We start from the raw sequence: 23761 nt of genomic DNA, 5'->3' as shown, positions 1-23761 counted from the left end.
TACTATGTATTTTTATACCTGTATATCAAAGACATGGTTCAAAATATGATCTCGGCCTCTCTTATCCATAATGTTGCCCATAATTGTTCACAAGCTCATTAAACAAGAACAGCAGTGCCAAAGGTCTCCCAGGACTGTTTACAAGGCTTCAATTCTCTAAAGCTTCCCACCTGCAGAAGATATACAGTATAAAGCAATAAAGAAGCTCTGTTTGACAGACAAAGCTTCATGCTCTTCCTGCAGCAACACCCTGCTCTTACTGAGAATTAAAGTTTCTATTTCAACAGGCATGATTAAATATTTATAAGGTTAAAATAATTAGGAAAATGGCCTCCATTACTTTTAAAATTTTGATGCGCCTGACCAATGGGATTTGAGAGTTTTCTGCACACTCAGTCAACCTTTTTTTAAATGGTGAAAATGAATCTGTGACAAATCTGGCACTGAGCTGGAGCCATTACAGTGTCATCTGCTAGGAAGACATGAAGATGAGTCTAGATCACTCAACAAGGAAAAAACACTCTTTGCTCTTTTCCAGAGCAGGTCTCTTTTTGGATGTGTTATTTGCAAATTTGTGTTTGAGGTCCAAGACCAAATCCCATCACTGCTCTGTGTGCTTTGGAAACACACTGAGTAGACTATTTTAAGGCACTGAGCTAAAGATTCAGCATACATTTTTGTGGCCAAGTAAATTTTAAAATGACATCCACAGTTGGGAATTCATCTGATGTCATAATATTTACACTCTATGGCTTAAATGAGACAAAATCAACTAAATTACTCTTTTTTGCCTTTACTCTTCAATTTTACTTACTGGTCATTTTTTTAAATCTAACTCTAGTTGCAACAGTCCTCCTGGAGAAATCCCTCCATGAGCCCATGTACATCTTCATCTGTAACTTGAGTGTGAACTCACTCTATGGAACTGCTGGTTTGTATCCTAAACTTTTGAGTGACTTTCTCTCTGATACACATGTGATCTCCTACATTGCATGTCTCACTCAAATCTTTGTGATCTATTCTTTTCTCTTCTGTGAATTTACCACCTTGACAGTGATGGCCTATGACAGGTATGTGGCGATATGCAAACCCTTAGAATACCATGCTGTCATGACTCCTCTGAGAGTTTTCAAATTTCTATTGATTTCTTGGCTCCTTCCTTTTTCTGATATGATCATTCCAGCTGTGTTAATGATCCGACTGCCTCTATGTGGGTCTCACATTGACAAGCTCTACTGTGAAAACTGGGCAGTTGTGAAGTTATCTTGCGTGGACACAACTCTCAACAATTTGTCTGGATATATTTTATTGTTTAAATATACATTACAATTCCTTTTTATTGCATATTCTTACATCTTGATTATTATAGCATGTGTAAAGACTAGTGAAGGAAGGAGTAAATTTATGCAGACCTGTATGCCTCATTTGATCTCATTAATCAGTTTCATGACTACATTCTTCTTTGATGTGATGTACACTCGATATGGAGCTAGAAATGTGCCACAGGCTCTTCGCAATATCATGGCAGTGGAGTTTCTAGTCATCCCTCCCCTTCTAAATCCCCTCATATATGGCTTAAATCTCACTCAGATTCGCAGAACACTTTTGAAATTGTGTAACAAAAGATAAATTCCTTTTATTGATTATCAAATACAGTATATGCATTTCTTTTGGTTTAAGAAATAACATTTTAATGCATACATAACATTTTAATGCATACATAAAACACCCATTTTATGTAAAATTTGTATTATAATTAATAAATTAAGCCATTCCAAAGACACTGAGGTTCAGCTGGAGAGTTTTGTATTCTAAAGCTAATAAAATGTTTTGGGAAGTTGATAACTCTGGATTTTGGCCTGGAGGAAATTCAGAGTGAGTAGCCTTGGTTTAGTATTTTGTGTTTAGATTCTACTACAGATTAGCTTTAATTTATATCATTTTTTATGTCAGAAAATTCAATACTTCTGTTTCTTCTACCAAAATGTAAATCAAATCCATACTCTGTTTTTTTTTTATTCTGTGCAGTGTCCTGACACATGTAACTGTATATGGTTCAGTCATGGCTTTTAGTGTTTGTCAATCACAAAAATAAACCATGGAATACTGGAATTGTGACTAGAATTGTTTTATTCCAGCTCAGTTTAGCAGTTGTATCATCTTAATTACATGTCACAGCAGCAAATGAAAGATTCCACTTTTCTTTATGCATAAATACCTAAATAGACTAAACAACTTAATATTATGCATAGAAGTACTAAACTCTAGATATCATGGAAAAGCTGTTCAATAACTGTAAACATGCACCTCATTCTTCCACACAAAAAGCCAGTGTCTTCAAGTCCAATGTCTTGGACTTAAACTGTTACATTATAAGCATAAAACTCTAATTCTTCATTTTTATCTGACTGCTTTTCCTGCTTTCCACGTTCAGCACACATATTGCACAGAAAATCATTGAGTTCCATGATGTAACAATGAGTTTTGCCTGTTACCCCTCTCCTAAGCACATTAATTTTCTCATTAACCCTAAATGACAAAATACAACTGTAAACACAGCTCATATCAGTATTTGCTTGAGGGCACATTCAGGGCTCATACAGGGCAGATGTATAAACCAACAAGATGCACTTCCTGGACTACAGGGACAATGGAGTCCAGAGAACATGTCCCAGCTTTGCACACTATACCTGTAGCAGATACACATCAGTTTAAAAGTTACCACAGGTAAATATTGTATTATTAGGAAGAAAAAGCACAAGTGACAGTCTAGTGAAAGCAGGATTAAAATTATGCAGTCTTTTTTTCCTCATTTAATCTCATTAATCAGCTTCACTGTTTCTATGCTCTTTGATGCTATGCACACTTGACATGGCTCTAGAAACACACCACAGACTCATACAATATGATAGTATGTCAGTGGCGTTTCCAAAATAAAGCACATATAATCACAAAGTTCTTGTTGGATACAGATGCAGCCATTCAAAGTGCGCGTTACAGACACGTACCGCAGGTGACGTCGCTCAGTATGACGCAAGATGACGCGCGGCACCGCAGTACGTGATTGGTTGACCGACAGGGGCACTCGTGGTCCGTTGGTCTGTCGTAGAAAGACTTACGGTAAACGTCTTTGCTGTGCCCGTTGTAGATATTGAATTTTACCACTGAAGGGAAATCTTAGTAGCTGAGCATAAAAAGAATAGGAGCATACTGTAACGCGTGTGAAGGCCAAAAACGATATTAATTCTGGAACATAAACATACAGTATATAGCTGGTCTTGGTACTTTAAAGAAAAAAATACACACCAGTATTCCATTTCTCCCTAAACATTTTAAGCATCGAAGTCTTTAACTAACGCGATATCGGAGTCAACAAGCATACTTTTAGAATTTGATTAAAAGGGAATATAATATGGAATCGCGTATCTAAAGAATTTAATAACGGTATTCGTGTAGTGCGGCAGGGCTGTGTAGGGCTGTTTCGCCTGCCTGTTCATGCGAGCTGTCTTGTAGCCTACTGGTCTACGTGCCTGGCTAACAACTCGCAGGACAACTTGTAGGTTGTGTGTTCAAATCCCACTGGTGCTGGACTTCTCTTTTAACAAACATTTCTTCGAAAAAATAGAATAGCGATATTATAGACAATCAATTGACTTTTATATTTCAAAATATCGCAACATGATCGATTCTAAGTCATTTTTGATAACAATCAACAAACAAACATTTCTTTGAAAAAATGAGACGTTTCCCTTGGTCAGAGCTATAAATATATAATATATAAATAAATTAAATTTAACTAGCATGTAAAATAGCGTGTGAAAAAGTGGTAGTTTTAAGCTTTTCTGCTAATATAATATGGAATCGCGTATCCACAGTAAAGAATTTAATAACGATATGATTATATTCGTGTACTGCGACAGGGCTGTGTTGGGCTGTTTCGCCTCCCTGTTCATGCGAGTTGTCCTGTAGCCTACTGGTCTACGTGCCTGGCTAACAACTCGCGGGTTGTGTGTTCAAATCCCGCTGGTGCTGGACTTTTCTTTTAACAAACATTTCTTCGAAAAAATAGAATAGCGATATCATGGACAATCAATTGACTTTTATATTTCAAAATATCGCAACATGATCGATTCTAAGTCATTTTTTATAACAATGAATAGTCACCTTCTTCCCTTCTGACAACGGTCCCTGCTTCTGCTTCCTTCTTCTATTGTGTGTGTGTGTGTGCGTAACAGAGTAAATTTTTATAGAAGAAATGGAGGCTGGACAGGATGCGTTACAATATAAACAGTTATATTGATTTAAATCGTGTTCTGATTTAAATCGCAAACGCGTGTTTAATTATATGTGTTTTTTTAGTCATAATCAGGCTAATGCAACATAAGTTGATACAGTATCTTTGTCTTCTAAGTATCTTAATAAACATTCAGCATAGCTTTCTACTAGTTTAGATTTATATTTCTTGGGATTTAGGGATCAAACGTGGAAGGATTAGATTGTAATACGTTTTAGAAAAGTGTAATCTACAGTATACCTGCCCAGACTGTACGCCTTCCTAAACTAGTGTCCTGCCCTTCCCCGCGCACCCCAGCCGGGCGCTCTTCGACCTGTGCCCGGGACGAATGTATATTTTGATATTTACACCCGGCGCGGCACCGAGGGAGCGTCTGCATTTATAACCTAGTTTTTAAAATTAGTCAAGCAATATGAAGCATCTCCTTTAACTTTTAAGTCCCTTAAATACATTGAACACAGCTTTCTCACCACTTAAGATTACTTTTTTGGTATCATCCTTACACAAAGCAGAAACTTTCCGATGACATACGGTACAAGTGGAAAGATTACAGATTTTAATCGTCTTTAATTTTGTTACGTTATACGTTTTAGGAACGTTTCATCTAAACAAACACCACAAAACTATTCTCGATTGTATTTCTGAATGTTATGTTACACCTACAGTAGTTCACTGCTTTAAATATATCGAATTAAGAATGTTAGGTGTAGCACTTTAGATCTTTTTTTCTGAACCAGTGAAAATCTGATCATGTTCCTCTATAACAATAATAAAAAACTTTATTTTACATATCACCTTTAAAAGTGGCATCTCAAAGCAATACAGTAGATCGAAAAACAGTTAAAAGGGACCAAAGTAAATACCAGACAAACGCAAACGCGTTTTTAATAAAATGCTTTTATTCATTCAGCAGGGAGTGAGAGGGACATCCAGCAGAGAGAGACACACACACCGGTTTCCATTGACAAAAAGTAATTGTTTTTTTTACATGTTTTGTTTGTGGACAGACTGTCTTTCCCAGACTTACATTCCCGAATGTCCCCCGCCCCGGTCAACAATCCTAGGAAGAACACGAAACAGCCTGTTAATAAAATTGTTACAATTTTGTTCGGTCAGTTCTTCCTCCCAGAATTTATAGATCGCATCGATCAGTTCCTGCTTTGTGGCGGGCTTAGCGGTTTTCCGAACGTAGTCTTTCAACGAATGCCAAACCATCTCTATCGGATTTAGATCTGGGGATTCGGCTGGAGTTTTCACCCAGTTCACTCCTTCTGCTATAAGCCTCGCCCTTGCTGCTGTGTGTTTCGGATCGTTGTCTTGAAAGAGACGGTGCCTTGATCCAAACTGCTCCCTGATATATGGGGCAGCATGCTGTGTGACCACGACGTCCTCAAAAAATACACGGTCCATAATTCCTTCAAAAATAAGAAGTGGTCCCGGGCCTCTTCTAGAAATACCCCCCCAGACGTGAACCTTCAGTGGATGTTTGGGCTTTGGCTTGTCCACATATCTCCCCTTTTTGCAAAATGCCATTGTGGAAAACTGTTCCAGAGCCACTGTTGTTTCGTCGGTAAAAAGTACATCCTGAAATGCCTCCCCCTGTTCAATCCATTGGAGCGCTTGCTTGAGTCTTTCCTCTTTGTTTTTTAGCCTTATCATCGGGCATGTGTTGGTTTTTCTGTATCTCCATCCAAGCCTCCTGCGTACTCTTCTTATCGATGTCGGGCTAATATTCGCACCGAGGTCAGCCCATAGCCGTCTTTGGACTTGCATCGCCGGTAGCTCATCATTTTCATCGGTCAGGTTGTCGATAGCTCGCACAATAGGACTTGAAAAAAAAGAGATCAGCAGTTAGTTTTAAAAACAATGTGCGTAGTTGTATTTACATGCAAGAAAGGTATTTTTAGAAATTTATTTACCTTTGAATCGTCCTTGGTTTAGATTCTCTTTGCCTCCTCTCCCCTTTATAATGCCGTCTCACTGTGCTTTCAGAAACGAAGATGTCCATCGAAGCCAACTGCTGTACAATGTCCCGTGTTGACTTCCCGTTTCTTTTCATCTTCATTATTTGGTGTGAGAGAGTCTTCGTGATTTTGGCCATTGTCCGTCCCCCTACCAAAGCGATACAGTGGTGCAGCTTGAATTCTGTACCTATATACTGTATGGTATGGTACAGATAAACCTTACACCATACCGATGAGCTAATGCCAGGGAAAGACACTCCTATTTTATTTAAAACACAATACGCCAGGAAATGTGTCTGATGCATTAGCAAGTTAAAACAATTGGGTCGAAAACCTGGGCGTAACACCATTTCCTTTTTCTGATCACTCGCTTTCTGGATACACATCTCACCTGTCCTGTTCTTTGTTTTCCTGGTGTTCTGATTATGCCTGCTGCGGTCCACTCCTACCCTCACACCTAAAGAAGACTATTTTAAATTTCTTGGCGCAGTTCATTAACCCTTGGATGTGCTGTCCGCGCCCAAAATGCAATTTAAAAAAAGTCAAAAACCGCGCTCAAAATGCAATTTAGAGCTTAATAGGAGACACTCCACAGGCATTCACAACAGCTACATATGAAACGTTTATTTTTTAATCGCGTATCTAAGGAAATCTCAGTATAACTTTGTTCATGAACAAACAGTGGCATGTTACATTGTTATTAGTTTTTTTGTTAACAAGGCTCGCCAGCTAATGTGAATCGAAACCTGTCTTGCTAGCTTTTAAAGTCGTGCGAGGTGTAAACGACAATTCAAATAGAGAAAAAAGACCTGACAGACAAGCCGATACATACTCTTAGAGTTTGATTAATAGGGAATATAATACAAAAATATAGTACTAAAAAAGGTACTACCACTTTTAAAGGTGATATGTAAAATAAAGTTTTTTATTATTGTTATAGAGAAACATGATCAGATTTTCCCTGGTTCAGAAAAAAAGATCTAAAGTGCTACACCTAACTTTCTTAATTCGATATATTTAAGCGCTGATTCTTATGGAATGTGTTCCGCCGGGGATTCAAAGTTTTATTTATTTTTTAATCGCGTATCTAAGGAAATCTCAGTATACTGTAACTTTGTTCATGAACAAACAGTGGCATGTTACATTATTATTAGTTTTTTTTATTTCGAGAGACTGGATAAGTTGTTCAAGTGTTTTTTTTGACTTCCTGAAAAACAACTAATAATTTAACTATATGTGCAAACGTTTTATGATATGTCGCTGTTGTGTATGTCTGTGGACATGTGCTGGCTGGACAGGAGGCTCTACTGTACACAGAGAGCTTAGAAGACAAAGATATCAATTTATTTTAGTCAAAAATTTATATATCACCTTTAAAGGTGGAATCTCAAAGCGAAGTAAATACCCGACACTGATCGAACCCATCTGTCATGCTAATAAAACACCTTGAATTGAATTGAGGGGGGGCGCGCGAGATAACCAGGACGCAAGGCAAATAAGATACGGTTCACTCCACAGCCATTCACAACAGCAACATACTGTATGAAACGTTTGCACATATAGTTAAGTTATTACTTGGTTTTCAAAGTGCAATGAAATACAATATTGTTGTTGTTGCTGTTCTTGTTGTCTTTATCCTGTAAAGCGTTTTGAGAAGCCACCTTTAAAGGCGATATATACTGTAAAAGCGCTGATTCTTATGGAATGTTCTTGAATGTTCTTGAAGCATTCTTATGAATGCTTCCTCCACAGCCATTCACAACAGCAACATATGAAACGTTTGCACATATAGTTAAGTTATTACTTGAGAGGGGAGGAGGAGGGGACAAGCCGATACATACTCTTAGAGTTTGATTAATAGGGAATATAATACAAAAATATAGTACTAAAAATAAGATACACTCTACAGACATTCACAACGGCGACTGTCAGAAGATAGGACACAGCGGCTCAGGCACCCGCTGAATGGAAAAGGGGCACTTTAATGTTCTGTATGGCCAATACTAAAGCCAATACTAATATTCAATACTTTAATATCCTTTTCTGTATGTTTAACAATAGTGGGTACTGGCCTAATTCGTCCCTGCTCCCGTTGTTAGGTGTTAATGTGTTGTTAAGTGTAAATTTGTACCTGTTTCCCTGAGGTCTGGCTTTTTTTCTGGAAAACCATAACTCTGGTTTTGTTGTTTGACTGTCGGCGCCCAGGTCTGACAGTGCTGCTCCAGCAGTGCCAGGTTCTGGCGCAGCCTCTGTTCTGTGGGCGACAGCAGGACCAGGTCGTCTGCAAAGAGCAGGAACTCGATTTCCATAATTAATGCAGATCAGTAAATCAAGGGACAAAACAATTATTGCGCCCGGGTCCTCGATGGGCTTTGACGTGCTAATGCGTTGGTTTAACAGTCCGGGTGTGGCAAGCCTCTAATGTCTCCCGACTTCGGCAAAAGGCACCCGCCTTTCATTGGAAGACAATGAACATTCTAGCCGTACACGTGAATATAGCATAAATACACCAAGGGATTGGGTGAGCTCCCATCACAAAAAAAACTGCGATCCTGCACTACAGCGACCACAGTACAGTATGGAGACCAAGACCTTTTACGGGAAGAGACGGGGTGCTTCTGCCGCCCCAGCTTCCAAAGAGCGAAGGGTAAGCAAATACAGCAGACTTCATCTGAAATACGCGATTACAGCGCATATTACAAGGTATTATTGCCGTTTTGAATTTTAAATTCAATTATAATTATTTCTTCGTAGCCTGTTCTTCAAGAAAACACCGCACGGGCGAAACGATCTTCGAAATCTACCACCAGGACAGTAAAAAAGAAAGCGGTAAGACGGAAAAAAAGAAAAGTTTGTTTTGACGTCTGTTCCGCGACTGATGAATACTACTGTGTGACTATTTCTTACATTAATTTTATTTTGCCACAGGCCGTGGGTCTCTGCTCTCGGCCACTGGCCAGGGTGCCAACATGTAGAAGCAGCATCTGTGTGGAGACATTTCGGCAGCAGCGGGAGCAGTACGATGCATTACTGGGGAGGATTGGGAGGCTAGAGGCACTCCTGAAAATGCAGAGGAAGGAGACAGTATGTTCCGGCAGTCAAACAGTTGAGCAGCTGTCTCCTGATAAGTGCCTCTCCCCGCCGCGCAGGTTGCAATGCCTGGCAGAAGCTCTGCCCCCCACAGAGCACACACCGCCTCAGGACACTCCATCCCGGCCTCTCCACTCACCACCGCGCAGGAATTTGTTGATGCTGTCCCCGCTGTCTATCTCCCCCCAGGAAGCACCGTTCACAGAGCGGAATTCACAGACGCCAGTGGGACGAATAATTCTCCCAGATATCCAACTGCTACCCATCACTCAGGAGATGGAGGGGGGGTTGTACTTGCAGTGCATTGGCATAGACGGGAAAGCAAGAGCCGACCGCTACGCCGCCCTCGTGTTTCGAAATCTTGTGACTTTTGAAATTTACTGGGGGTGGACAACGTCTGTAAATTTCGATGGGTCCAGAGGCAAAAGTGCCTTGCCTTGCAATCTCCGGGAAACCATTAGTCGCATGGTGAATCGGAGATTCTCAACTCTTACTTCGTGCGACTGGAAAAGAATTCGTGATCGGATCAACGAAATGCTTCGTACAAGGAGGCGCTCTTTTCCTCTAGTCTAACAGTCTGTCCACAAACAAAACATTCCTGTTAGACAAGAGGAATTGAAAAAAAAAACAATTTTGTCAATGGAAACCGGTGTGTGTGTCTCTCTCTGCTGGATGTCCCTCTCACTCCCTGCTGAATGAATAAAAGCATTTTATTAAAAACGCGTTTGCGTTTGTCTGGTATTTACTTTGGTCCCTTTTAACTGTTTTTCGATCTACTGTATTGCTTTGAGATGCCACTTTTAAAGGTGATATGTAAAATAAAGTTTTTTATTATTGTTATAGAGGAACATGATCAGATTTTCACTGGTTCAGAAAAAAAGATCTAAAGTGCTACACCTAACATTCTTAATTCGATATATTTAAAGCAGTGAACTACTGTAGGTGTAACATAACATTCAGAAATACAATCGAGAATAGTTTTGTGGTGTTTGTTTAGATGAAACGTTCCTAAAACGTATAACGTAACAAAATTAAAGACGATTAAAATCTGTAATCTTTCCACTTGTACCGTATGTCATCGGAAAGTTTCTGCTTTGTGTAAGGATGATACCAAAAAAGTAATCTTAAGTGGTGAGAAAGCTGTGCTCAATGTATTTAAGGGACTTAAAAGTTAAAGGAGATGCTTCATATTGCTTGACTAATTTTAAAAACTAGGTTATAAATGCAGACGCTCCCTCGGTGCCGCGCCGGGTGTAAATATCAAAATATACATTCGTCCCGGGCACAGGTCGAAGAGCGCCCGGCTGGGGTGCGCGGGGAAGGGCAGGACACTAGTTTAGGAAGGCGTACAGTCTGGGCAGGTATACTGTAGATTACACTTTTCTAAAACGTATTACAATCTAATCCTTCCACGTTTGATCCCTAAATCCCAAGAAATATAAATCTAAACTAGTAGAAAGCTATGCTGAATGTTTATTAAGATACTTAGAAGACAAAGATACTGTATCAACTTATGTTGCATTAGCCTGATTATGACTAAAAAAACACATATAATTAAACACGCGTTTGCGATTTAAATCAGAACACGATTTAAATCAATATAACTGTTTATATTGTAACGCATCCTGTCCAGCCTCCATTTCTTCTATAAAAATTTACTCTGTTACGCACACACACACACACAATAGAAGAAGGAAGCAGAAGCAGGGACCGTTGTCAGAAGGGAAGAAGGTGACTATTCATTGTTATAAAAAATGACTTAGAATCGATCATGTTGCGATATTTTGAAATATAAAAGTCAATTGATTGTCCATGATATCGCTATTCTATTTTTTCGAAGAAATGTTTGTTAAAAGAAAAGTCCAGCACCAGCGGGATTTGAACACACAACCCGCGAGTTGTTAGCCAGGCACGTAGACCAGTAGGCTACAGGACAACTCGCATGAACAGGGAGGCGAAACAGCCCTACAGCCCTGACACCCTTCTGAAGTGGTAACATGAAATCTGGTATACGGAAAAGAAAGCATTGATAAAAAAAAGCCTGGATTCTCATGTATCTCATACAAGTATCTTTTAATATAGTCTTTGCTGTGCTCTTGAGGATCCTTGTGGTATTTTGAGCTCTAGTTGAATGATAAGTGTCGGATTTTAAATCATTTTCGTAGTTAGAAATTATGAAACGCCCTGTTAAAAGCAAGGGAGTTTTTATGCCCGTTGAAGTAAAACAAAATGCCTGACAAAGTATGGCTTGGACAGATTCCAAGTGCTTGTACAAATGTGCTAAAGAAATTATACTTTGAGTATACAGCTTGTCCAAAGCCATGCATTATTAATACTATTAGTAATATCTTCGGTAAAGGCTTTGATGCATAAATATTTCTGATAAAGGTAGGTTGTGTACTTTTGTCCAACTGAGCAATCTTGCTTTCATTAAATATACCAACATTTTAATGACTGAAGATTAACATGCTGTAATACACTGTTCAAAATTAAAGGCTCAAATGCTGTACATGAGAGGTTAAGCTCCCCCTGGCGGTTTTACAAGGTGACGCCGGATAGTTTCTGGCAGAGCGTCAAATGACGCGCGATTAACCACGTGACACTGCGTGACACCGTGTGACACTGCGTGATACCGCGACACGCCCACCGGGGTATGCCGCAAAATAACGCACGCATTTTGAATGGCTGCATCTGTATAAAAGGGAATTTAGAAATACTGAATACATAATATGAAAGCAAGACAATGTTCTCAAATATTAAAATAGTAAATAGTAATTAGGGGAGGAACAAGGGGCAGTACGTTAAATTGCAATGAAAAAGAGACACAATTAACAGTTCTGTTTTCAGCAGATTAAGGAAATATGTAATATTAATACAGTATTATCTACACCTTGTGTATTTGCTGCCTGAGAGACAAGGAAACGGGAGGTGAGATGTACATTAGGACATTATAATGGAGACAGGGATAGGGATGGCTGTGGAGAAGGAAAATTCCTTAAGGAGATGTGAAAGAAGGTTTGGATGGAGGGCTTTGGGAAAAAATTGGATGTGTCAAGGGGTTTGGGGAAGGGGAGTTGTGACACAAGAGACTGCAGCAAGTAGGATGGGAAATAGAAGCCTCAAGGAATGAGAGGGCAGGATTGACCATGAAGGGAGAAAGGGAGATGTGTTGGCTGAATTGAATGGCAGAAAGGGCTCAGGAATGGGGACGCCTACTGAGCTGTGCTGGGTGTCAGGGGACAGGAAGGAGAGTGATGTTTATAGGCATTGTAGAACACTTGCTGACTGAGCTGAAGATAGGATGCTGGAAGGCTGAAAGGTTAGAAACTGAGGCCAAAGGGACAAAACATTTTAGATCTGAGCTGGCTCCCAGGGACAGAAGTAGCAGTAGTCGAGTGGACAGAGGAGAGAGTAGGTATTAGTAAACAACACAGAGGATGAACGAGATAGCCCTGGGGTCTGAAGCTCAGTTAGTTTGGCTTGAGGATGAGTAGAAATTTGCAAGACGTTGAGGTGTGGCCGGTCACCGAATCATATTAGACGTCATGCGGCAGTCAATGTAGAGAGGGTTGTTGTCACGATTATAGTCCCCCCTCCTTAAGGGTGCTCCAGCCCTTTCACTAAGACTTTATTCTCTGCACCTGTTCCCTATTCCCAGCCCACCTTAAAAGCCAGGCGCTGACGCTCATCCGGGCTCTGCATCTGATTTCCATATCATGCGAGTCCGGGACCAGGAAGCGCCTGGTCCCGTTAAGGTTTTAACCTCTGTTCCCGTTCCTGTTCCCCGTCCGCCGGTTCCGACCCGGCCTTCGTGGTTTTTAATTCCTTCCTCTGATGGATCTCCTGGTTTTGGACTTACCTTCATGTTTTGGATACTCTATGGATTACTCTTTGGGATTGTTCGCCTCGGCCACGCCACGCCTTCCCCGTGCACCAGCGCACCTTGGACACGCCCCCTTGTCTTCAGCCCCGTTTTCCTGCATGACTTTTCCCTAGTGTTCCCCCACTCCGTCGGACTGTGTCGTCCGCATAGGGTCCGGAAAGAACTGTTCGTTACAGTTGTAGGATGCCTGCTGGCTGAACTTAAGACTTCTGACAGACCAAGGACTGACAAGACAGCGTTAGGAGCTACAGCAAATTAAAAGCCTCACATTCAATCAGTGAAACACAACCATCCATAGTTACTATTACAGAAACGTCTGACACACTACAGGTTCAACCAATGATGCACAACAGTACTGCAATCAATAGCAGGGAGCTGCACAAGAGTCGTGAATGTCTTACACAGGCACTTTATAACTGTATATGGAACCATGTGAAGCCTTAATAAGTCAAATTATAATACAAAATTATGTTGGATTGTTCTATTTCAAACTTAATAGTCCTCACACTGGTCACCAGAAAAATGTGATCATTCAGTATATGGGTTTTAGTTTACTGTAACAATTAAAAATTGGAATGTGAAATTGCATTAATTTGCTGGTTGTGAACAACCCAGATGGCAAGTGACAGTGCACTGTCTTTGTCCAGCCTCCAACATAAAGTACCAATGACACAAAGACAGTCTTTTTTTTAATAAGTGGAGTACTTTTTTTCTTGACTTTCTCCAGGCTTGACATTACCCTTACCAATTCAGCTCTCTAACTGATGAGTGAGTGCCTGAAAGTATTCATGTAACAAAATGCCAAAATGTTTAACAAATATCCCAAATGTTTTTTTCTAAAAAATGTGCATTCATAAACAGCTCCTGCTGAAGCCCAATATATATGCAGTATATACTGACTGGTATTAAAATGCAACAAAAACCTCTGGTTTTAACACTTCTCAGCATGTCTTTGTTTCAGAGTAGGATAGTCTAAATATAAATGAGGAAATAGCTCATGAAAGGGGTGAATGGAATCCTCACATCACTGAGATCCAGTATTAACATTCAAATAGGCAGGATGAGTGGAAATACCTTTTCTTCGTGGGCACCATTCCTGCATTCTTAAAAGTTCTTAAAAGTTCCAACACATGTTTTCACCAAGCACATTTGCCAATTTAAGACATGCAACACAAGTCCCATTAGAAAGGAAGTATTTTTATTTAGTCTAATTCTTCTTTAACTGCCTTTTTAATTATATGTTTTAAACTCAGGCTCACGGCACAGATACTGTACTACAGTGACATAAGTCTCCCAGGACTGTTCTCAGGCTGCAAATTCTCTAAAGCCTCCCTCCTCCTGGAGACATATAAAGCTAAGTAAAGTAGTTCAGACTGAGAAACTGAACTTCAGATTGAGAAAAGCTTCATGCTCTTCCTGCAGCAACACCAAACTCACCTTGAGAGGTAATGTGTCCATAAATATTTAATCTGCTTATTAAAATAAGAATACACAACCTACTGTATGTCCTTTAAATTATGACTTATTTAAGAGTACAGCTACATTTGACAGATTATTTATCGTCAGTTGCTTTTCTGTGTTTTCCTGGTGGAATATTAATAATTCTCTGACTTTCTTTAGCAGCTAATATATTGTCATTTCTGTTTTTTAGACAGACTTTGCTTACCAGGCAGCAAGACAAGCCTATAAGGGGTCATTGCAGTGTCAGCTGCTGGGAAGATGGAGGAACACATCTAGGTTACTCAACAGGGGAAAAACTTTATTTGTTCTCTGCATGAGTCAGACCCTTCTCTGATGTGGTGGCATGTTAACTTCTGGTGTTGGGCCAGGAAGTTGTAATCCTGGTACAGCTAACCTTTTGTGCTAAAATATCTCAAATGACGGAAAATATTTAATCCCAGATGCATTATTGACAAGCACATTCTAAACTGTGAACTGCAATGGAGAACCTGTCTGATGTCACAGTATTTACGCTTTCTGGATTAAATGAGACAAGACCACATAAATACATCATTTTTGCTTTTACTTTTCTCTTTTATCTACTGATCTCTTTCCTAAATCTAACACTTATGGCTACAATCTTTCAGGAAAAATCCTTCCATGAGCCCATGTACATATTCATCTGTAACTTGAGTGTTAATGCACTGTATGGAACTGCTGGTTTCTATCCTAAACTCCTGGCTGACTTTCTCTCTGACACTCATGTCATCTCATACACTGGATGCTTTATCCAAATCTTTGTGATCTACTCTTATATTTTCTGTGAAAGTACCACTTTAACAGTGATGGCCTATGACAGGTATGTGGCAATATGCAAACCCTTAGAGTACCATTCTATCATGACTTATTTGACCGTTTCGAAATTTTTGTTAATTTCTTGGGTTTTTTCTTTCTGTGATGCAATAATTCCAATTTCGTTAGCTGTTAGACTGCCTTTGTGTGGGTCTCACATTGACAAACTCTACTGTGAAAACTGGTCAGTTGTAAAGCTGTCTTGTGTGGACACGACTATAAACAATTTGTGTGGATATATTTTAATACTTAAGTATATTCTACAGTTCCTTTTTATTGTATATTCTTATATCTTGATTATCATAGCTTGTTTAAAATCCAGTGAAGGAAGGAGTAAATTTATGCAGACCTGTATGCCTCATTTGATCTCATTAATCAGTTTCATGACTACATTCCTCTTTGATGCCCTGTACACTCGATATGGCTCTAGGAATTCACTACAGACTATTCGCAATATCATGGCAGTGAAATTTCTAGTCATCCCTCCCCTTTTAAATCCTCTCATATATGGTTTAAATCTCACTCAGATTCGCAGAAAGTTTTTGAGATTGTGTAATGGAAGTATAAAGCCCTTTCAATGATTATTAAACTTAAAATACTATCTAAGCACAGTTTTGTGTCCACTCTCTATTTATATACATTCACAAACTAGTACAATTTGCACAGAATTTGTCAATTTCAGAGTACTAAACTGAAATCAATCTAGGGACTCTGAGGCTGACATAGTATGTTTTGTCTTGTGATGCTGATAAAACGTTTATTCCAATGCTCGGCAGAGTGATAATATAATATACTGTGTGAACAATTTAAGGTTACATCAGGACTGTTATAGAATTCTAGATGTGTAACACTGCTCTGATTTGGCTCCTGGGAGTTTACAGTATAAAAAGCATACTGTATTTCCCGATTAATTTAACTTAAGCCTTGAAGGACCTAAAGAAGATCTGTGATATAGGCTTAAAAAGGAAGGGCAGTATATCAAAATATGCATTTAACATTTTCATGCTTTCCGATCACAGTATCTCCCTTTTGGTACTGTATATATGCATACATACTGTATACATGAAAAAAGGAGAGGCCGTGATCAGAAAATGGAAACTGATAAAGTCCATTTATTCATTTCAGGTTTTTTTTTAATCAAAGCTTACATCAGGGTAGCTCCTTCTCTCAGTTGTACCATACTGGAGTGCTGTGATGCATTGATCTTGCTTACTGCCCTCCATAGTGGAGAAGACTGGAATGGCAATCAGGCTGTGGTGGTGTACATCTTATGAATCTTATCTATAATATTTTCATCCAGCCATTTTTAAACTGATGTTTTTCATCCACATCCTGAAAACAGCAAAAGTCTTTAAGGTTGACAACTATGTGAACAAAGCAGAAGGAAAGCGCTGTGTCAGGTACAAAGAACATACAGCATTGACAGCCCTAAACCAAGTCAACCACAGTGCCAAGCTGTACTGTAGATACAGAATCACCTGGTAGGGTGCCCTTAAAGTGGGTTCCTTCTCAGCATTTTTTCCCACAACCTAAAAATACTACGCACTTTCAAGGACAGAAGACATGGCAAGAGACATCTTTTTCTGTCTGTAGTAAATATAGTAAAATACAGTAGCACACAGACAAACCTTTCTGATCTTTAGAATGTATATTTTAGCCTTGTTTCCATTAAAAGCTTCATTTGGCATCCTGACACATTTGCAATTACTTGTCTGAATCACATGCAATTACCCTGTGCTGAAAGGATTCTATTTTAAATTAGTTTCCCTTAAGGATTTTAGCTCAGGTTCATTTAATGAACACCACAGAGGCAATGGACTGACAGGCTTCTCTTCAGGCTAAAATTAACTAAAGACTCCATCCTGAAGAAAACATACAGTATAAAGGTTAGTAAAGTAGCTCAGATTGGAAAACAAAGCTTCATGCTCATCCTGCAGCAACACCCTGCTCTCCCTGAGAGGTAACATTATTAGATAGTTATCTGTAGATTCACCTATATTAGAGAACAAAAACCAAGAAAAATGGCTTGAGCCATGTGGCTCATTTCAACTTTAAACAATGTAATTATAGCTTCTATTGTATGTATATTCATTATTTTTAACTATGTATATTCATTATTAATTTTAATTAAATTTTCTTATGCACAATTGCCAGTACTATACTGTACAGTAATTGTAGTTTGTCATTCATGGTAGAAATATATCTAGCTGTTACGATAGAGGGAGGCAATTGTATGTGAAACTTTTTCTGTCCTAGGTTTCGCAAAAAGGATGTGTGGTTACAGGGCCCCCTATAGGAAAGAAGAAGTGGTGCTCATAAACAGCACAGTAAGAGAAAATCAATAAATAAGTTTGTAATGTGTTCATAAGGAGGAATCTAAGCCCATATCCAAGAGGTGCTGGCTTCTTCTTCTTTTCTGTTGAATTAGTAGATGGGACAATTTTAATTATTTATAGACATTGTTACAATTTGCATCTTACAACACCCGTGACTGATGGAGAACTCGTCTAATGCTGTAGTATTTTATCTCAATGGATTAAATGACACCAGATCACATAAATATGTCTTTTTTTTCTTCACTCTACTTTTTTATCTGCTGATTATTTTATTCAATCAGACACTGATTACTACAATACTTATGGAAAAATCCCTCCATGAGCCCATGTACATCTTCATCTGTAACTTGAGTGTCAACACACTGTATGGAACTGCTGGTTTCTATCCTAAACTCCTGGCTGACTTTCTCTCTGACTCTCATGTCATCTCATACACTGGATGTTTGATTCAAGCCTTTGTCATCTACTCTTCTCTTATGTGTGAATTCACCAGTTTATCAGTAATGGCCTACGACAGGTATGTGGCGATATGCAAACCCTTAGAGTATCATTCTATCATGAGTGCTCTGACTGCTGGAAAATTTGTTTTGATTTTGTGGATTCTTATGTTCTTTGAAGCAATAATTCCAATTTTATTAACAGTCAGACTGCCTCTATGTGGGTCTCACATTGACAAACTCTATTGTGACAATTGGTCAATTGTAAAGCTGTCCTGTATAGACACAGCTCTTAACAATATATATGGATATGTTTTAATAATCGCTCATATTTTACAAGCTTTGTTTATTTTATATTCTTACTTTGAGATTATCAGAGAGTGTTTAAAGTCCAGTGAAGGAAGGATTAAATTTATACAGACCTGTTTGCCCCATTTAATAGCATTAATGAGCTTCACTATCACCACAATATTTGATGTAATGTATTCTCGATATGGCTCCAGGAACACACCACAGACTATTCGCAATATCATGGCAGTAGTGTTTCTAGTCATTCCTCCCCTTTTAAACCCCCTTGTATATGGATTGAATCTCACTCAGATTCGTATAAAAATTGTGACAATGTGTAACAGAAAAATAAACTCAGTCAGTTATTGGTGACATCAAGTATAGAAGTATAACTTATGAATTCAGCTTTTGTACTGCTATTGTACTTAGCCTTTTGATGGAATAGTTTATATGCAGTCAGAAAAATACTTTCCTTGTATGTAATGACACTATATATACATTTTACACAATAAAATCTGGAATCACAAGAAATGTAGTTATATTTTGTATACTGTATGTGCAAATTCTGCTTAAATGTTCAGGTTTCAGATATTTACTATAAACCGGGGAAAAAAAAGAAAGGATCACTATGAAATAAATAAAGCAAATTTTAAAAATGTTTTCAAAAATGTATTTTCTGGCTTCTGATAAATGCTGGAGTAGAAGTCTTTGAATCCTTGTGAAAAGAAAGATGCAGATAGAAAGATTGGTGTAATTTTTGCTGGGATAGGTACAATGGGAAAGTGTTGTCTTGTACAGCCTCACTGTTCTGACTTGTTCTCTGTAACAGTCGACCATCTTCTGCCTGTTCAAACAATGAAAATCACTGATGACTTTTGTGAGAGAAGGAATGAATGAATTTGCTGGACATAATGATGCCCTCTTGGTAATCATGAATTTTGTGTGCATGGTGCTGGATCTGTATTTGCAGGAATACAGTACTTATCTTGGATACAGATACGTACTGTAACATTATGGAGTACATTCAGGGGAAACGGTAGGTTCTGTTTCAACAAACAGTGCCAGGAGTGGATGGCTAAGGTTACGCTGGACGAGAAAGATCAGTCCAGTAGATTAGGTGGTCAGCAGTATCAGAAGATCGGAAGATCTGTAAAATCAAAACAATGTAACAATGTGGCAGTGGAGCCGCGAAGAGCACTGGTAAAAGGCGACGCCCGGTCTGAGGGGGCAGAGGCGCCGGTGTGAGCCTAGCGAGAACCGAAAAAAAAAAACACAACAAAAAGGGAAAAAACAAAAGCAAAAATACACATGTGCCACTTTGCACAGATGCATCCAGACTGGACTTTCCCTATCGAACGGGGTCCAGTCTGGAAGAAAAGGAGCATGAGGCCGACTGCAAAATAAACTCGACCTGTCCCAGTGGAGAAAAAAAGAAAAGAAAGAAAATAGAAACAGGAACGCGCTCTCCACAGTCCCCTCTGGAAGGTCCTCCCCTTGCGGGGGTCTGCTGTCCCCCCGGGGAGGTGTTCAGTGTGTCTTAAAGGGCCCCACAGCTGCGGCTCATGGTTCATCAGCCGGGACAGCTGTGGTTACTAAGGCAATTTGTCACCCTTAATCCAGGGCTCCGCCTCCAAACTGCACACGCCCCCAGGTAATGTCACAGCAATGCTGATTGAACATTAAGGTTCTCTTGCTTACATATTAGGCATTGAATGGTTGTTGTATTAATGTAGTCCAGCAAATGATCTGAGATCAGGTAACTCTTCTCATTGTGCATGAGGCTCGTCTCTACACTTTAGGCAAAAGAACCTTCTATTATGCAGCTTCACTGTTGTGCAACTTTTTACCATTGTTTTATGTCTGTTTCATGGTGTTTTTAAACATCACTTAGAAATAAAGTGATAATTATCATTATCCTCATTACTACTTTTTTTGTTGTTATCCATCCGTTTTCTAATTTCTGCTTTATTTAATTAGGATCGCGGGGGGAGACAGAGCCTATCCTGGCAAGCAATGGGTGTAAGGTGGGGGTACACCCTGCACAGGACAACAGTCCATTGCAGGGCGCACACAGACACAGACATGCACACAATCAGGGGTATTTTCCCTGACGTTAATTAATACCAATATATCAATATATCTTTGGACTGTGGAAGGAAATATGGGCACCTGGAGGAAATCCATGTGATTTTCTGGATTCTTTCTACAGTATCTGTGAGTTAATAATTGCAGTTTTGTTAAGTAACAGGCGACCTTTGTGCGGGTCATATATTGCCCAACTATACTGTGAAAACTGGTCGATAGTAGAGCTGTCTTGTGTGGACAACACTCTAAACAATATCCATGGTCCTATGTTAGTAACTGTTCATTTTTCACAAGCTTTTTTTTCATGTATGTTCTTACATTCAGATTATCAGAGTCTCTTTAAAGTCTAGTGAAGGCGGTGAAAAGTTGAGGTAAGACATGTTTACCTCATTTGATCACATTAATCCTCTTCACTGTCGCTATCCTCTTTGATGTGATGTGTTCTAGATATGGCTCTAGAAACGACAAACTCTTTGCATTATCATGGCAGTGGAGTTTCTGTAATTGGCTGCTCTTTCAAATCCCCTTCTATATGGTTTTAATCTGTCTCAGCTTTGCATAAAGTTTAGGAGACTTTGTCATGTTTACTCTCGAGTATAGTTGACATCAAAGTGAATATTAAAATATTAAAATTTACAAAATAATATATATATGTTATAATATATCACATAAAATACAATAATATTACAGTCTATTACAATTATTGAAAAAAATCTCATTTCCATCCTTAGAAATTTGGTGACATACTGTATATGCAATCCAACACCATATGCTACAGTACATATTTTACTAAATCTAACCTGGATCCACAAAAAATGCAGATACACAGTATTTGTTCTGTATGTCAAACATCTTATATAGTTGATATGCCCAGCCATCTACATTGGTGAAACAGGAAGGAGACTCGGAGACCGCTTCAGAGAACACGTCAGGGCTGTAAAGATTAAAGATCTCTCCAAGCCCATTGTTTCTCATTTCACCTCTGACGGCCACGACCACTCTAATCTCTCCGTCTGTGTTCTCAAAGACGGTTTTCCGAACTCATACATCAGAAAGACCACCGAAACCAAAATTATTCTGCAGCTAGGATCACACATTCTCCCTTCTCTTAACGACAGACTACTGTTCTTTTAAATTTTCTCCATTCATTGGAAGTTTCATTTCACACCTCTCTGCACCCATTCTGACTTCACACCTCTTGATTGGCCTCTCTTTCTGTCCCCTGCTCCCGCCTCTCACTCCTCCTCTCTCCCAGCCTTTGTTCTCCCGCTACTTTACCTTTGCCTACTGCCCTGTCTCTCTCACACCTGAAGAAGGCTCCACGGCCGAAACGTTGTGTTCTCTTTCTTCTCTTTTCAGCATGGAATAAACCTATTACTTGTTCCTTTGCAGCCTACGCATACTGACACAGCTACCCACCTGATCTTATATAGTTGTCAGTCATCCTATTTTAAAAATGATACTTGTAGATTGTGAAATTAAATGGCAAATAAAAAATCATGTGTTCAAAAATGTATTATTTGGTTGCTCATGTCATTCAGGAGAAAGTGTCTGGGAATCCCTGTGAAAGCATACAGACAGAAATAAGAGTGTAGTCATGGGGACCTATCATTTTAGAGACCCTCACTACTCTGAACTGGTCAGCTAGTCTTCTTCCTGTTCAAGTGTGTGTGCATTAAGAGCTGAAAGATTTTCATAAATTGGTCCAAGTATGGCAATAATTAGCTGATTAAGTGTGGAGTTCAGTAAAACTCTGCAGGCACATGCAGCCCTCTTGCAATGGAACTGGACCCAGCAGGGAACACTAAATAAGAAATCGAAACTCACGAGGGCTGAAAGTGTGAGATGGAGTCGGGACGCACTGGAGAGATGAAGAGAAGAAAGATATTAGTCAGAGAAGGTGGAGGCAAAGGCAGATGTGAAAGAAGAATCAATTCATGAGGCACAACAAAGGAAACTAGAGGAATTGTTTAATTTCTCTGTATGATGTTTTCAACTAGGGGTGCACAATGCCAGTCCTGGAGGGCCAGAAGACCTCTCTCTCCCCCTGAGTCCTTTACATTTTTTGCTTTGCTTGTTCTTCAGATGCTGGAGCTTAAAAGAGACATAAAACCTTGGGGTAATGTATGAAAAAAAGTAAAAATGTATGCCCTGCTTTCAGGTTAAACTGGCTCCTCCCATTTGTAACCTTTTTGATGTTCTTAAATAAAGAAACCCCATACAATGCTTATAATTAACATTAAATTATACTGAGCATAAGCCTGCATTTTCAATTCTTGTTTTCAGAGCACAGTTGTACTTGGCAACCTTATATGTACTTGCTATCTTCTACTTGAATCACTGTGAAACAAGGTTCCTATGTTAAAAATATAATTTTCCTCATGGAGTCTTGCTCAGGGTAATTAATTGGATCCCACAGAGCCATGGGTCTCCCAGAACAGTTTTCAGACAACAATTCTCTAAAATCCCCCTCGTGCAGGAGACATATAAAGCTGTCAGGTAGTTCAGATTGGAAAACAAAGCTTCGTGCTCTTTCTGCAGCAACACCCTGCTATCCCTGAGAGGTAATGTTTGTACATATTGTCATCTATAGCTTTACATATACTACAGAACGAAAAAGAGTGTCTCATTTAATTTTTAAACCATGTAACTGTATTTACATTTAATACTTTTAATTGTATTTTAATTTACACAGAATGTTTACATTTTACTATTCTGCATGTATGCTTCTCAAAATGCATGGTATTCTCATCCCAATAGTATAATTTATTTTAAAATACAGTACTTATTGTTTTTAGAAATCTTTCCATCCATTTGAAGAAGGCACTCCTGTGTAATTTACAAATCTGGCTGAAAGGATGTGTGCTTAGAGGTCCCTCTGCTGGGAATTAGTAGAAGTGACTATGGGAGAAAATAAACACTGTCTTTACTAGTGGATTTCACTCTTTAGCAATGTGCTTGTGGTAAGTACAGGGAGCCACAGCACATTTCCTACAGGTGCAGAGTTCTTTCTTGATGTATTCACAGAAAACAGTTTTATATTCACCTTAAACCAAAGTTTCTTTTACAATGGTTGACAGCATCTTTGACTG

At 39.1% G+C, this 23761-nt stretch overlaps 3 protein-coding genes across 3 annotated transcripts; all 3 read left to right on the top strand.

Moving 5' to 3' along the window:
* Positions 1 to 699: 699 nt before the first annotated feature.
* Positions 700 to 1629, top strand: LOC148830122 (olfactory receptor 2G3-like). The gene has a single exon (XM_088922128.1). It carries the CDS (start codon positions 700 to 702, stop codon positions 1627 to 1629), a length of 930 nt encoding a protein of 309 aa, XP_088778254.1.
* A 13536-nt stretch (positions 1630 to 15165) lies between these two features.
* On the top strand, positions 15166 to 16104 carry LOC148830121 (olfactory receptor 4S2-like). Its single transcript, XM_088921597.1, has one exon. The coding sequence runs from the start codon at positions 15172 to 15174 to the stop codon at positions 16102 to 16104; it is 933 nt and encodes a 310-aa protein (XP_088777723.1). The 5' UTR covers positions 15166 to 15171.
* A 1901-nt stretch (positions 16105 to 18005) lies between these two features.
* Positions 18006 to 18956, top strand: LOC148830120 (olfactory receptor 4C12-like). The gene has a single exon (XM_088921595.1). It carries the CDS (start codon positions 18018 to 18020, stop codon positions 18954 to 18956), a length of 939 nt encoding a protein of 312 aa, XP_088777721.1. The 5' UTR covers positions 18006 to 18017.
* The last annotated feature ends 4805 nt before the right edge of the window (positions 18957 to 23761 follow it).

Source organism: Atractosteus spatula, chromosome 7 (assembly GCF_055471065.1).
Source record: "Atractosteus spatula isolate fAtrSpa1 chromosome 7, fAtrSpa1.hap1, whole genome shotgun sequence".
In the NCBI taxonomy this organism is placed as follows: domain Eukaryota; kingdom Metazoa; phylum Chordata; class Actinopteri; order Semionotiformes; family Lepisosteidae; genus Atractosteus; species Atractosteus spatula.
This window is presented reverse-complemented; position numbering and strand designations above follow the sequence as displayed.